A 15,621-nucleotide genomic window follows, 5' to 3' on the forward strand; every position below is an offset into this window, starting at 1 on the left:
GTCTGTCTCTCTGTCAGAACACCATGAGAGTAGCCTGTCTGTCTCTCTGTCAGAACACCTCACTGAGAGTAGCCTGTCTGTCTCTCTGTCAGAACACCATGAGAGAGTAGCCTGTCTGTCTCTCTGTCAGAACACCACACTACCATGAGAGAGTAGCCTGTCTCTCTTTCTGCTAGCTTTTAGGGGGAGGGGGAGGGTCATCGTCGTCCCCCTCCCCGGCCCACAGGAAACCCTCTGCACTCCTGATAAGAACCCCAAACCCCTCTCCGTCTCCGTCTAGAGTACGCGGTCCAAGTTTCCCCGGCCCAGCCCGGCCTGGCTCCTGTTGCTCCTGTTTTCTCAGCTATAACAGTAGTTAGCCTCCATGCTAACTCCTGTAGGTGCACAGTTTAAATTACCTCACCACGCCACGCCCACCCAAAAGCCTTTCTAGCCTGCAGGCCAGAACTTTGTGCGTGCGTGGCGTTGAATGCTGGCATGCTCTCTGGCTCATTCAGCGCAGAGCTATTAGGCTTTGATGACATTAAATGTCAGCGATCTCATTGGTCAGAATGAATTAACCCTCCGGGGTCAGGGAGACAGGTGAGGTGAGGTCGTTGGATAAATGTTCATCTTACGATAAATACACCACGTCTCTGTGTGTACGTACGGCTGTAATCCACGTAACTCGAGAACCGTTCGCCCCACCGGCTTTGAGTCGATCGGATATACACGGTTGTCCAGAACCGCCACAAAAGGCTCTGGTCAGGCTCTGCCAGTGGACCTAATGAGCCTAAGTCCCCTCACCTGTAGAATTATCAGCCTCTGCCTCAGTCAATTGATTGCCATGGTAACCCCACACCTGCCATTTGATTACTTAACCAATCCACTTTTCAGTCACAGGTGCTCTTCAGACACAGGGATCCAGAGATCTCCATATATGGACAACGGGTATTGCACACTAGGTTCCCAACTTCCCCGCGACCCGACAACGGATAAGCGGTTGAAGATGGACGGATGGTTCCCAACTTGCATCGTTCCCAAGTAGGCCAGTGGCCGACGGGCACAGGTCTGACTAGTATCTAGTATCAAAGTCTAGTCAGCAGGCGTATAAACTGCTCAAACCACACGGATGACTCGAGACGCGAAGAAACGTTTCAGTATTCGTCGCATCGGTCTGATACGTCCCGTTGCACGTTGGCGCATGTCGTTCTATTGCGTCGCAAGTGATTCAATTCAAAGGAGCTTTATTGGCATGAGAAAACGCTGTGTGTGTGTGTGTGTGTGTGTGTGTGTGTGTGTGTGTGTGTGTGTGTGTGTGTGTGTGTGTGTGTGTGTGTGTGTGTGTGTGTGTGTGTGTGTGTGTGTGTGTGTGTGTGTGTGTGTGTGTGTGTGTGTGTGTGTGTGTGTGTGTGTGTGTGAGAGAGATACGAGCAGTTTTACTTCAAAATACCTTTAGTCAAGCTTGTAGGTCTGCTATTTTTGAAAGATGGAAGAACGACTGACATAGAAACTGGGTTAACAGGTCAACTGCTGACAATTTACGGCCGTCTTTCAGGCTAGACTGCCTATGTTTAAAGTTACCTTTGAGAACAGCCACTGACAAACAACCGCTGAGTTGCTTGTCATGAAAATCCACTTTAAAATAGAGTTGTCCCGATACCATACCGTACTTGAGGCCTGAGTAACCTATGCCGGTATCGGAAAAACTCTACTTTAAAATGGTGTAATCGCTTGTTGTTGTAGTGTTGAAGAAATATTCCAAAGTGCCGACCACAACAATAGGGACTCAATTTCCCAGAACCCTTTGCACGCCGGCGCGACAGACCTTTTTGCGATGACGTCATCAAAATGCGTCTCATATCCCATTCTGTCCGGTGGATTGCCCGTATGACCTAAAACTGATTTTTTTTTAAACGTGGATTAAACAATGAAAACATAACTCGGGCAACTCGCGAATCGCAGGTAAAGTGTTCTACAATTAATCAACTCGAGCAACTCGTGAATAATAGTCAAAGTCTTAATATGGAAAAGGTTGAAAAGCACTGTGTAAAGGCCTTTTTCAGACGGGGAGCGACTGACGCGCCCAGTAATTCATTTTCAGGCGTGCATTTGACAAGCATATTTTCACAGTCCCGTGAAATAGAGGGTATGCGCATGCTTAAAGTGAATGGCACATGGAGTGGCAAATCAACATGCAAATGTGAGTTTAATGTTGTTTAATGCAATCAGATAGGACTTTTCTGTTTGGATGTATGGGTTGTCAAGGCCAGAAAGTAGTTAGTCACCCAGTAGGCATTCCTGCATAATTTCCGGGTTTGATGATGATGTCACGTGCATACCCTCTATTGTCGCGTGTGTGCTGTCTGTGCTCGCGGCTCTCATGAGCAGACCTGCCGCTGACGCCAGGCAACAACGCCTGCGTCACTCGCTGCCCGTCTGATGAAATACACACACACACACACACACACACACACACACACACACACACACACACACACACACACACACACACACACAGCTGACTAGCTGATCTTAACAAGGAAACGTGACAGGGTTATGACAGGACATAAAATAGACCATCATATTTAATCAGAGCGAGAGAGAGAGAGATCTTCGGGGCCCCCTGGTGGCCGTTCCATTTGAAATGGGCAGACATTATGGATTGTGTGTGTGTGCGCGCCTCAGTGTTCTTTCTTTTATCTGTCTAGTGTCTATCTGTGTGTGCGCGCGTGTGTGTTATATTCAGTGTTGGGAAAGTTCACTTTCTACCTGAACTAGTTCAGTTCGCAGTTCAAAATTCTCTCTTCACCTTATAAAACCGTGTGTGTGTGTGTGTGTGTGTGTGTGTGTGTGTGTGTGTGTGTGTGTGTGTGTGTGTGTGTGTGTGTGTGTGTGTGTGTGTGTGTGTGTGTGTGTGTGTGTGTGTGTGTGTGTGTGTGTGTGTGTGTGTGTGTGTGTGTGTGTGTGTGTGTGTGTGTGTGTGTGTGGAAAGTTCACTTTCTACCTGAACTAGTTCAGTTCGCAGTTCATTTTTCCCCAATACGTTGCTGCAAGCTAAGTTATTGCCACGCCCACATAGAACCATAGACTTTATTCCTATTGGGAATAAAGTCCAAACCTTTGGGATTAATAAAGTGACGACTTTTGAAATATGTTCATTGCCATAATCCAAATTAATTACATTTTGAGAAAAATAGCCAATTTCACACTGAGGTGCCCACAATGCTTAGATTAACTCTTCTTTTCCTTCCTTTTGCACTGTGAAATTCCACCGAATCAGAAATCCTTTTCCACTTTGCTTCTGTCTTTATATGGGCCATGTGAAAATTAACTTAAAGTTTTGGAACGTCTCACATCCTGCATATTTCTGCGTGCTGAAAATAGCTGATCTACAAGCTCACAACATGATGTGGACGCGACGCGTTGTGAGCTTGCAGATCGGCTATTTTCAGCACGCAACACGTTGTGCGGCGAAGATTAAATCAGGCTTCACTGTGGGTCGTGTGAGAGTGTTTTGTCGGCCGAGGCGATCATGCATTGTACACACAGCGCTCCTCGATGCAAAATGACAAGCTATTGGAAGCTATATTTCGGTGGCAACATGTTTACCTGAAATGAAATGAAATGAAATCTATATTTACCCAGGGTATCTGGGCTAAGCTCAAGAACTTGTTTCCAGCCAGGCCCTGCTCATAGAACACATTTCATCGTAGTGGTTGATGCCTTGTTCAAGGGCATTTCAGCGGTGGTAATTTTAACGTGTCGGACGGCTGGTTCGAACTGGGAACCTTCCGGTATCTAGACCGCGCCGCTATCCGTTCGGCCACCGCTGTCAATGTTTTGGATCGGGACATGTTCTGTGCCTGGCTGTCTGTGTTTGTGTAGCCTGGCGTCCACCTATGCTTTCTATGGCATAGGCAGCTCCCGGCAGGATCCGCCGGGAGAATCTAGACACAGCTGCGCGACATGAGACTAATTAATTAGAGCGACACAGAGAGAGAGAGAGAGGAGTGTGTGTGTGTGCGTCAATTTAACAAAGGTGCAGACGATCAGAAATCAGCAGAGAGTGATCGACGTTTGCGCTACTCTATGCCGAACTGAAGTGGACTCGTTCACAGTGGGGGTTTTTTTTCTCCCTGGAAATAAAAAGCAGAATGTCTTTTTAATATATATACAGTATGTATGCATTTCCTGAATGGGAGTCTATCAATAGCCACTTATTGCCATTATGGTTCATTGTCTTGCCATGTCTTTGTATATTCCATCTTTTTATTTACAATAGTGTTGTGCCTGAGCTGTTTTTCTTTTCTTTCTTTTCTTTTCTTGTTTGTTATTATGTTCTTGTTGTGTAATGTCTGTGTTTATTGTCCTTAATTTTGTTAAAAACAATAAATATACTGTAATATAAAAAAGCAGAAATGCAGTACGTTCAGTTCACGTTCACAAATAAAAATATGAACGTGTTGGTGAACAACACTGGTTATATGTATTGTACCCTATGTGTGCTGCCGTGTTGCATTCTTTACATTTTCTAGTAAACATGTTGGCTTTGTTGCAGCATTCATGTGTATTTCAGCGGTGCTGCCAGCAGGGGGCGGTAATAAACGTGTTGATTCATGTGTATTTCAGCGGTGCTGCCAGCAGGGGGCGGTAATACAGGTGTTGATTCATGTGTATTTCAGCAGTGCTGCCAGCAGGGGGCGGTAATAAACGTGTTGATTCATGTGTATTTCAGCGGTGCTTCCAGTTGGGTGGACGATAATAAACGTGTTGATTCATGTGTATTTCAGCGGTTCTGCCAGTAGGGGGCATGCGCGTCTACACGTCGGGCGATCTGGAGGCGGTGAACGGGACAGACGTGCGTCTGAAGTGCACCTTCCAGAGCTCCTCCCCCGTCAACCCGTCGGCACTGACCGTTTCCTGGAACTTTAGACCGCTGGGGAGCGGACGAGAAGAGTCTGTGAGTATAAATCATACTATAATTCTGACAATGTCTGAATGTCTGTGTGTCACTGTCACTGCCGTAGCTCCTCATTGCCTGCACCAATCACTCCCACTTTTCACACAGGCATTGACCATAATAATATGGAGGTCTTAGCGAAGCCCTTTTTCCAATTTAACAAATTATAAATTAATAATGAATTTATTAGTGAATTAAAAATGCGAAAACGCACCCAGGGTGCAGTACCCCCCGCGGCCACAGGGTGCAGTACCCCCCGCGGCCACAAGGCGGCAAGTATTTCACAACTGGTAAGGGCTAGTATTATAAATACTATACAACATTTTTATATTATATTATGATATAATACAACTTTAGAACGCTGGGGAGCGGGCGAGAAGAGTCTGAGTATAAATACTATAAATACTAGGGATGTCCCGAGACACTTTTTTCGCTTTCCGATCCGATACCTCAATTTCTGTGTTAGCCGATACCGAATACCGATACCAGTGTCGTGATCTCATGTTGTGTTTATAGCTATCTAGCTATATATCTCGTGTTGTGTTTTAGCAGACTCCTCACTCAAATGTGCACTTGCAGTTTGGGCAACTCCAAAGCAAACTCCACATGATCCCAACATTTTATTTACCTGCCATAGTGTCAACCCCTTACCCCTGTGTCGGATCGGTGGTTATTAGACTGGCATATTCGCCGATACCGATATGACCCGATATGACAAATAAGGGCCGATCCGATACTTTTTCCGATACCGGTATAGAACAGTCTGAGTATAAATACTATAAATACTATAAAACATTTAGATATTATGTAAGGCAAGGGTGCCCAGAAGGTAGATTGTGATCTACCAGTAGATCACAACGGCTGTAGGCCACATGACATGGCCCTAAAAATATATTATTAAAAAAGGAACAAACTAGAGGCATCTGCCACTTGAATTATGGTGACTTCATTGATTGACAGACATCAAATAGGGCCTGTCAGCTCAAACCCACAATTCAATACTTTGTTTTCATTACATAAGTAACATAACAAAACAAAACAAATCAGTACCAATTACAGTTTCCCTCCCTCTATCCATCTCATTCCGAGTGTGTTTGTCTTATATATGTAACACCAGCACCGCTATTCCAAAGCCCCTTCAGGTATATTTTGAACCCATTTTGACCTGAGATCAGATTCTAAAAATGTCTTCTACATCCTGACAGTTTTCTGAAAAAGCTATGTTTCTATGTCAGTCGATTTTTCAAAAATAGCAGACCTACAAGCTCGTAGCGCGGCACTCGGTGGCGCGCTATGAGCTTGTAGATCTGCTATTTTTCAATAGCTAAAGCATAACATGCTAACACCAAAAGACGTTCCCACCCAAAATGGGTTAAGCTATTTTCAGCAATGGGATAATGTTTTGGTGGGTATAGATATTGTTTTACTGGTCATTTATACAGTAGCTCTCAAGTCTTTTAGCAGGGCTGCCAAGTTTCAGAAAATGCCAAGAGTGAGAAAAAATTGGCCTTTTTTAATGTCGATTTGGCCTTTTTTAACATTGATTTAGACTCTAAATCAATGTTAAAAAAGGTCAATTTTAGAGGAATACAGACATCCCACCCTAGAGTGGTGCAACTCCGTGTGGGGGTCCCCGGGGGGGGGGGGGGGGGGGGGGGTCAGACCCACAGGATAGAGCCCAGGGTGCCGGGCCGGTTCCTGCGAGCCACCCCGCGTCCGAAACGGTAGAGAAATGACCCACTACTGTACTGTACTGTACTGTACTGTACTGTACTGTACTGTACTGGCACACCCGAAATCATCATATATACAGTTAATATGTGCATGTGTGTTTGTGTTTGTGTTTGCGTTTGGTTGCGCACAGGTGGTGAAAAACCACCACGCTGTTTTCGTGCTCAGACCCAGCCAGCCAGCCAGCCAGCAAGCCACACACATAGTGCTCAGACCCAGCCAGCCAGCCAGCAAGCCACACACATAGTGCTCAGACCCAGCCAGCCAGCCAGCCAGCAAGCCACACACATAGTGCTCAGACCCAGCCAGCCAGCCAGCCAGCAAGCCACACACATAGTGCTCAGACCCAGCCAGCCAGCCAGCCAGCAAGCCACACACATAGTGCTCAGACCCAGCCAGCCAGCCAGACAAGTTTTCATTACGAAATGAGTGGGCAAAACCATACCTATATTAAATTGTTGAGAAGGTCAATATAAGTAAATTAATATATGATAACACTTCCACAGGAGCAGCTTTTTCATATTTATCACACATTTTGTTATTTTCACCTATATACATGTGAATAGGATGAAAAAACTTAAGAACTAGTGATCACCATGAAACTTCCCTAGTAGGCCACATTGAAATGCTCTGATGTATGATTACATCTATCTAGAACACTCTAATATACACATTCATATTGATACAGATAGGAGTATTAAATAATTAATGCACAAAATCTCTGTACGTGCATACACACGTCCATCTAGTAGACCATGGGTTTTCAACAGGTGGTCCGTGGACCACTGGTGGTCCGTGGAGGTATTGCATGTGGTCCCTGACCATGCATTTAGTAATGTAGGATTTGTTGATTTTTTAAATGTTCTTTCCACTAGTTGAGAAACCGTGAACTGAATGACCTGGTGACCTATGATGAGTCCATCCATGTCATTTACTGACAAGTTGGAGTTCAAGAAATTCAACAGAAAAAGGGAGTTAGAATCTCAAGAAAGGGGAAGTGCACTGAATGACCTGGTGACCTATGATGAGTCCATCCATGTAGTCATTTACTGACAAGTTGGAGTTCAAGAAATTCAACAGAAAAAGGGAGTTAGAATCTCAAGAAAGGGGAAGTGCACCGGATTGTCTGGTTGAGTCATTATTATTAGGACATTTTACCAGTAGTAGTCAACGGTTGAGAAACAGTGGGATGTTGTATACACATGGGATGCATAGCAAGTGTTAAGTTACAAAAGCACTAATCTTAGCCCATATCCCCACCCAACACAATAGTGGTCCCCAGGTTGATTTGAAAAAATGCATTGAATGAGTAGTGCCCATGACGCAGGAACGAAATTCATTTTCTAGGCACTTTTTCTGGGGTCCCAACACGGCCTATAGTTGATTAATTACATGAAAACAATGATTTATTGTATTACAAGTTTTCTGAAATTGTATATTTAAATATGCAAATTAGGCATTATATAGGAAAATATGCCTGATTTTGCATGACTGTCAATTGAATATTGTATTGACAGAGTCAACATTCTTATTTCATTTTGTTAACATGTCAAAATCAAAGGTTTTAAATGAGGGAATATTCAATGTCCATATAGTAGCCAATGTATCATCTAACTATAAATGCAAAGTCTCTGTGTCTGTACAGCTGTACGTCTGTAATACATGTAACACCAAAACCGTTCGCCCCACCTACTTCAAATTCGACACACGCGTTCTACACCCCCACAGGGAGTGCAGTGCCCGGTGTTGAGTTGGTCGGACCCATGATTGTCCAGAACCGCCACAAAAGGCCTCTGCCCGGGCCACAGCTGACATCACAAGGCCTCTGCCTCTGCAACTCCATATTTGGGCATGCCTAAATACGGGTTCGTCCCACCGACTTCTGACATCTGCATAGACCCCATATTTGGGCATGCCTGACAAAGATGGGCATAAAAGGTGATACCGCTGACATCACCATGACTTGACCAGCTCAACAGAACGATGAATTGGCTAATAGATGGCAGTTACAGATCACCTTTTTTACATGCCAATATGCCCAAAGGTACCCGAGCCTATACTGCAACCGGATGCGTGACGCACAACAACGTGCATAGAGAGCTGAGTCAGACAAAGCACGAGATGCACGCCTAAAGCTGCAAGATCTGTGGTTGGTGTCAATGCGGGATGCACTCTCAGTCCACGGCCACGCATCACCCTGTGTCCAACCAACATCATCTATCCATTCACTCTGCCCCACCAGTTTCCAGTGAGACCCTGCTTCGGCATGACTGTCAATAAGTCTAAGGGCCAGACACTACAACGTGTTGGGGTCTTCTGCATGAGGAACTTCTTCAGCCAGCCTGGTGTCGAGTATTAAGCATATATGAAAGTATTGAATAAGTAAAATGACTATTCCAGTCAATTACCCATACTTGAATTATGCAGAAAGGTGTGATTATAGGTCTCTACACAATAATGGCTCAAACGTTTATCATATATTTTTGTAAGAATGTGTGTGGTAATATAGGGGGCCACATATTCAATGCATGATAACGACCACTAAGCTATGTGTCTGCAATGGTTATCATGCCAAACTGTGAAGTAGAGATGCACAACAAGTCAAAAAAATCACACCAGCTTTGCCCACCGATTTGATTCTATAGCTATGGCCCTGGCTCGTGTTATCACACTATAATAGTGTTTCTGATTGTATCTCTAGAGTTACAAAACGTACAAACACATGTTACCACTCATATTAAAGCTTAGAATGGTGAGCAGTTCTCTATAGCCATTAGGAACATGTTGGTTCTTAGCACACACTTCCAAAATGGGGATATTTGCAAGCCTTATTTTAAATTTCTTAGATGTGTGTGCAAAATACTGCATTAAAAGCCCATTTAAGCATATATGGAAGTTTTGTGGAAGTAAAATAACCATTCCAATCAATTCCCCATATTTGAATTATGCAGAAAAGTGGTTTCATTGGTCTCTGCACAAAGTAAGGTTCAAAAGTTGATCATATATTTGTTGTCACAATTTGCATGTGGCAATATAGGGGTGCATGTACTCAATGCATGATAACTACCACTAAGCTGCTAGTCTGCGATTGTTATCATACAAAAATGTGAAGTAGACAAGTACAGCTAGTCAAAAATTCAAACAAGAATTTGCCCACCCATTTCGTAATTAACGCGCAAATTAGGGGGGTCTGGCTCATGGACTAGTGCTCAGACCCAGCCAGCCAGCCAGCAATCCACACACACATAGTGCTCAGACCCAGCCAGCCAGCCAGCAAGCCACACACATAGTGCTCAGACCCAGCCAGCCAGCAATCCACACACATAGTGCTCAGACCCAGCCAGCCACACACATAGCTCCGTAAGGGAGTGGTTGCACCACTCAAAAAATCTTCAAAAAACTGAAGAGGCTACTGGAGATTGGAGAACCTGATTTGGACATGATCTGATGCAGGACAATGTCACTATGACAGAAAGAGAAGATGGGTCTGGCCACATTCATTCACCCCATAATCTCAGTGGAAATTGGGGAATATGTTGTGAAATAAAAAGTCAGAAAACTGGAATTTGGGAAAATGCCTTATTTTTAATTTCCCCATGCCCACACATCTGTGGTCTCTCTCTCTCTCTCTCTCTCCCCCCCCCACCCCCTCTCTGAACAGAACTATAACGACAAGTTGCGATGCGGCCCCTCCCCCTTCACACACACACACACACGACTTTGTCCCTATAATGTGCGTAGGCTACTGGCACCGTTCCTCATATCACGCAAGATACGCCAGTCACGCCACACACCAGTATAGAAGAGAGATAGTCACTTGTGACTTACTCACTTACGTTGTAACTTGTGGAGGCTATATTGTCTTCCATGAAAAATATTTCGATGCGATGTTAAACTCTGCATGGCTCATTTCCATGCGTCACAGTCAGGGACCCTGCTGACGATTTGGTGGTCCACTGCCTGGTTACCCTTCTACTGCATATAACAGCGCTGCATGATCTCCTGCAGATCGGCTATTTTGCCGTTTGTGAGGACGCACACATGGGCGCGCGGAGAAAATTGTTATTATGATAGCCGGCTTGGCTTTTTTGGCACATTTTATGCCCCCCTCGGCGTGCGTATTGTGCGTGCGTGAGAAATGAGAGGTGTGGCGTGGTGCGTGGTAAAAGGTCAAATTGCGTGACTCTCACTCTCAAAGCGTGAGACTTGGCAGCCCTGCTTTTAGTGCGGGCACCCCTGATGTATAAGGCATAATGTATGGCTGGAGTGGTTATTGTTTATAGATAAACCACAGACAGGCTGATACTTTTGAGCGCATAACCCGCCATACACGACATTTATTACATTGTCTTTCCACGCGTAATACGCTAAACCTAAATTTGTCTAGGTCGCCGTTGTTTAGATGGTCATTCTGAAGATCCGGTTTTGTCGCGGGCATTGTGAGTGACGAGGCGGACGCGTTATGATGACCTAACCAACCGCCGGTTGGTTAGGTCATCATAACGCGTCCACTCAACCAACCACCGGGTTGTGCAAGGGCTGCTGGGAAAACCGACTCCAATGCAAAGTGAACGAGGGGGTATAGACGATCTTAGCTCGCTTTGCCTCTTTGGCTGTGACCCGGATCGCGGAAGTGGCTTTTTTTGTCAGCTCAATAACAAATCATGGGACGGAAAACAAGGAAGTGAGTTGATCAAATTAGAATCCATTTTCGGGTATTACTGCTTTGTCTATTTCTCGCTCAAATGTTTTCAAAAGCATTTTTGAGAGCAATGTTTAGCTGTAAATGACACTGTGTGTGTGTTTACATGGCTGTCATGTTGGGAACAGCAGTACATCAGTGGAGCACAGCAGGTGCTCTGAGGGTTTTATTAGGCATCGGGCTGTTATCAAGAAATAACATACCGCTGAATTCAGCGATTGACCAATCAGAATCAAGCATTCAACCAAGCCGTGTAATACATTATAATATAATACAACTTTAGACCGCTGGGCGGAATGCGTCCTCGGATATTGCGCACTGTGATTGGCTGGAAGGTGTGTCGTTGTGGGCCATGATTGGCTGAGCATCGCGTAACGCAAGTGGTTCCCAAACTTTTTCATGTCAAGGACCCCCAAATTGACACTAATTAGCCCACGGAACCCCCATTTGAAAAGATATGTCGGGGACCCCCATAAGAGAAGATTTTTACGGTTCTAGCAGTGATTCTCAACCCGCTTAATTTCAAGGACTCTCAGTTTGACATGCATTAGGCTACGGACCCCCATTTAATGGCATTTCTATCTCGGGAACCCCAATTCATAATTGTAAAACCATAAGGGTCCATTTGGTTCCAAACTATCATTTAGCTGGGGACCCCCTGGAACTCCCTCAAGGACCCCTGAGGGTCCCTGGACCCCACTTTGGGAACCACTGGCGTAATGGATGTGCCAACAGATCATTTGAACACTCTCAGAGTTAAGAGGGTCTTTGCAAATAAAACATTTGAGAACCACTAGTACTAGTTGGACTCCTAATGTGGCATAACGTCATCGTAAATCAGTGTCATACACATTCTGAAGAAAACCTGGACACTTGACATTTAGTAATTGGGTCGTTATGATGAAAATGAGAACATTCTTCCACACTTCCTGCGCACTTCCGCCACCCTCTTGCACACACATGGCTCCAACAAACTGCAACGCCCTATTCTTTATCTATGTTCCCCACGGTCAGTTGGACACGTGTCCGTGCATGGGCATGTTGATGATGGGTCAAAGGTCAAAGTGTTCCCGTCCGAGCATCAGCTGGGCGAAGCTGAAACAGAATGAACCCCTGCAACCTCTAGCTCACATTTAGCCCATTTCCATGTTTTGGGCATCTCGTCGTTATAGGTTGTTATCTTTTTTGTGTGCTCTTTTTTTTTCCAACTATAACCGGAACACCAACCCAACTGACAACAAATTGTATACAGCAAGTTTGTGGGTCTGCCTGCGTGCGTGCGTGTGTGCGTGCGTGCGTGCCTGCCTGCGTTCGTGTGAGCTTGCGTGCTTGCGTTCGTGCATGCTTGTGTGAGTGTGTGTGTGCATGCAGGCGTGCATGCGTAGTTGCGTGCGTGCTTGCGTGTGTGTGTGTGTGCGTCTCAGAATAACCGCCCCCACAGCGGAGCCAGAAGCTGGTGACTCATAGAATTATCTGGGGAACATCTTATGACAGCTGTGTGTGTGTGTGTGTGTGTGTGTGTGTGTGTGTGTGTGTGTGTGTGTGTGTGTGTGTGTGTGTGTGTGTGTGTGTGTGTGTGTGTGTGTGTGTGTGTGTGTGTGTGTGTGTGTGTGTGTGTGTGGGAGAAAGGGAGAAAGGGAGGAACAGAAAGTGTTGTCTATCTAGTATCTGCAGTAAACTCAGAGGTAAACTCAGGTCTCTCCATAGAGTGCTCAGAGCTCCCAGACATGTGTTGTGCATCATCCGCACAGCCGCTCACTTCCTTGTTTAAGTCCGACAAATCTTGCTATTCTCTCTGAATCTACGTCGCTGTCCATGGTTTTGATCAGAACACTGATGTTCGGTCCTCATGTCTGACTTAACCAAGCATCTCTTTAACTTTAACTTTCATCTGGATAATTCCTCACTGTTAGGTTCCACGTGAAAATGATGTATGAACTAATGATTGCTGGCTGTGTGACATTGGTTAACCAAGGGCCTGCCCCCTGCACCATGTGTGTACTTAAGCCTTACTGTGTTGCCCCCCTCGGGCTATGACCTGACGAAGATGTAATTGACACATCGAAACGTTGTCGCTTTTTACCTGCACCCTGTTACAAATAAAATAAGGGCCTAAATCGTCTGAGCTGCTCCAGTGCCTTCTTGCTCGCATATATAAATATGTCCTGCTCCCTGGCTGGAACTCCCTTCTACATTAACCAAGCATCTCGTTTGGAATATTATTAAAGCTTCTAAAGAGAGATGAGACTTATTATCTCAAGGTAATAATGAAACATTCCGGAAACTCCTGGTTTTGGCGTGGAATGAAAGGCGGGGCTTTTCAGAGTAAAATCTCCCTCATCTGCTGGGCACTCTGGAGCCTTTATTTTGAAAAATTGCGGGGCGTAAGAAGTGTTAAAGATAATAACTACTAGTAGGGATATCCCGACTTTTTTCGTTCCCGATCCCGATACCACAATTTATGTGTTAGCCGATCCCGATACCGAATACCGACACCAGTGTTGTGATCTTGTGTTGTGTTTATAGCTATATATATCGTGCAGTGTTCATGGCAGACTCCTCACTCAAATGTGCACTTGCAGTTTGGGCAACTCGAAAGCAAACTCCACACGCCCCAACATTTTATTTACCTGCGATAGTTTTCCGATCACTACTAACTACGTTTATATTAAAGATAAACTATATTAATGTTGTTTATTCCAGGTGTTTTTCTACCAGGACCGGCCCTACGATAACGGATTAAATTAAAGATAATAACTATATTAACGTTGTTTATTCCAGGTGTTTTTCTACCAGGACCGGCCCTACGATAACTACATTTATATTTATATTAAAGATAATAACTATATTAACCCATTTTGGGCGGGAACCCCTTTTGGTGTTAGCATTATGTTATGCTTTAGCTATTTAAAAATAGCAGATCTACAAGCTCATAGCGTGCCACCGAGTGGCGCGCTCATAGTGTGAAGACATGAAAAAATGACTTAGCCTCGGTCAGAAGCGGTCACATATCATCCCCATACTTAATGAACTGGTGGGCGTGTCCACAAATACTGTACACTATTTTTGAAACAATTCCTCCTCCTTATATCATTATATCATAGCTCATAGCGTGCCACCGAGTGACGCGCTATGAGCTTGTAGGTCTGCTATTTTCGAAGAACGACTGACATAGAAACATAGCTTTTTCAGAAAACTGTCAGGATGTAGAAGACATTTTTAGAATCTGATCTCAGGTCAAAATGGGTTAATGTTGTTTATTCCAGGTGTTCTTCTACCAGGACCGGCCCTACGATAACGGATAACTACAGTATATTTATATTTATATTAAAGATAACAACTACATTAACGTTGTTTATTCCAGGTGTTCTTCTACCAGGACCGGCCCTACCCTCCGCCAGAGGGCCGCTTCAGGAAGCGCGTTATGTGGGCCGGCGACATCATGGGCCGCGACGCCTCCATCATCGTGCGGGAGGTGAAGTTCACGTACAACGGAACGTTCAGCTGTCAGATCAAGAACCCGCCCGACGTGCACGGGAACGCCGGGGAGATCCGCCTGCGCGTCGTCACCACAGGTCAGAGGTCACAGCTTAGCCATGTAGACGTTTATTGGACGTCTCCTGATACAGCACGACTTACTAGTGTTTGTTTTACACGGCTCGGTCGAGTGGTTGATTCTGATTGGTCAGTCGCTGAATGCAAGCGGTGTGTTATTTCTTGATCACAGACCGCTCAGCTCTATAACAGACCGCTGGCTAATCAAAGGCTCAGAGCACCCGATTGGCTCATATCAATCTGTCTAATCAAAGGCTCGGAGCACCCGATTGGCTCATATCAATCTGTCTGATCAGAGGCTCGGAGCACCTGATTGGCTCATATCAATCTGTCTAATCAAAGCCTCGGAGCACCTGATTGGCTCATATCAATCTGTCTAATCAAAGCCTCGGAGCACCTGATTGGCTGCACTGCTTGGATTTTATGCTGTATCCAACATGACAGCCATTGTAAACAAGCCCACAATGTCATTTACAGATAAACGTTGCTCTCAAGAATGTTTTTTTTTTAGCCCATTTTGACCTGAGATCAGATTCTAAAAATGTCTTCTACATCCTGACAGTTTTCTGAAAAAGCTATGTTTCTATGTCAGTCGTTCTTCGATTTTTCAAAAATAGCAGACCTACAAGCTCGTAGCGTGCCACTCTGTAGCGTGCTAAGAGCTTGTAGATCTGCTATTTTTCAATAGCTA

General features: G+C 44.9%; 1 protein-coding gene and 1 long non-coding RNA gene across 5 annotated transcripts in view; one reads left to right on the forward strand and one right to left on the reverse strand.

Annotated features, from left to right (window-relative positions):
• Positions 1–15,621, reverse strand: part of LOC306932850 — a 520,149-nt gene that overhangs the window by 500,913 nt on the left and 3,615 nt on the right. The gene's annotated exons all lie outside the window — the stretch shown is intronic.
• The window catches only part of LOC306932844 (myelin protein zero-like protein 2), a 59,171-nt gene that overhangs the window by 27,483 nt on the left and 16,067 nt on the right, over positions 1–15,621 (forward strand). For all 4 annotated transcript variants that reach the window (XR_013791168.1, XM_079514794.1, XM_079514795.1 and 1 more), the window contains exons 2-3: positions 4,773–4,942; positions 14,740–14,950. Coding sequence is in view for 3 of the 4 variants with exons in the window: in XM_079514794.1 (XP_079370920.1) it covers positions 4,773–4,942; positions 14,740–14,950 (381 nt within the window). In the remaining variant the exon portion in view is untranslated. The remainder of the gene's footprint in view (positions 1–4,772; positions 4,943–14,739; positions 14,951–15,621) is intronic.

The sequence above is a fragment of the Electrona antarctica genome, assembly GCF_951216825.1.
Source record: "Electrona antarctica genome assembly, chromosome: 11".
NCBI classification, from domain to species: domain Eukaryota; kingdom Metazoa; phylum Chordata; class Actinopteri; order Myctophiformes; family Myctophidae; genus Electrona; species Electrona antarctica.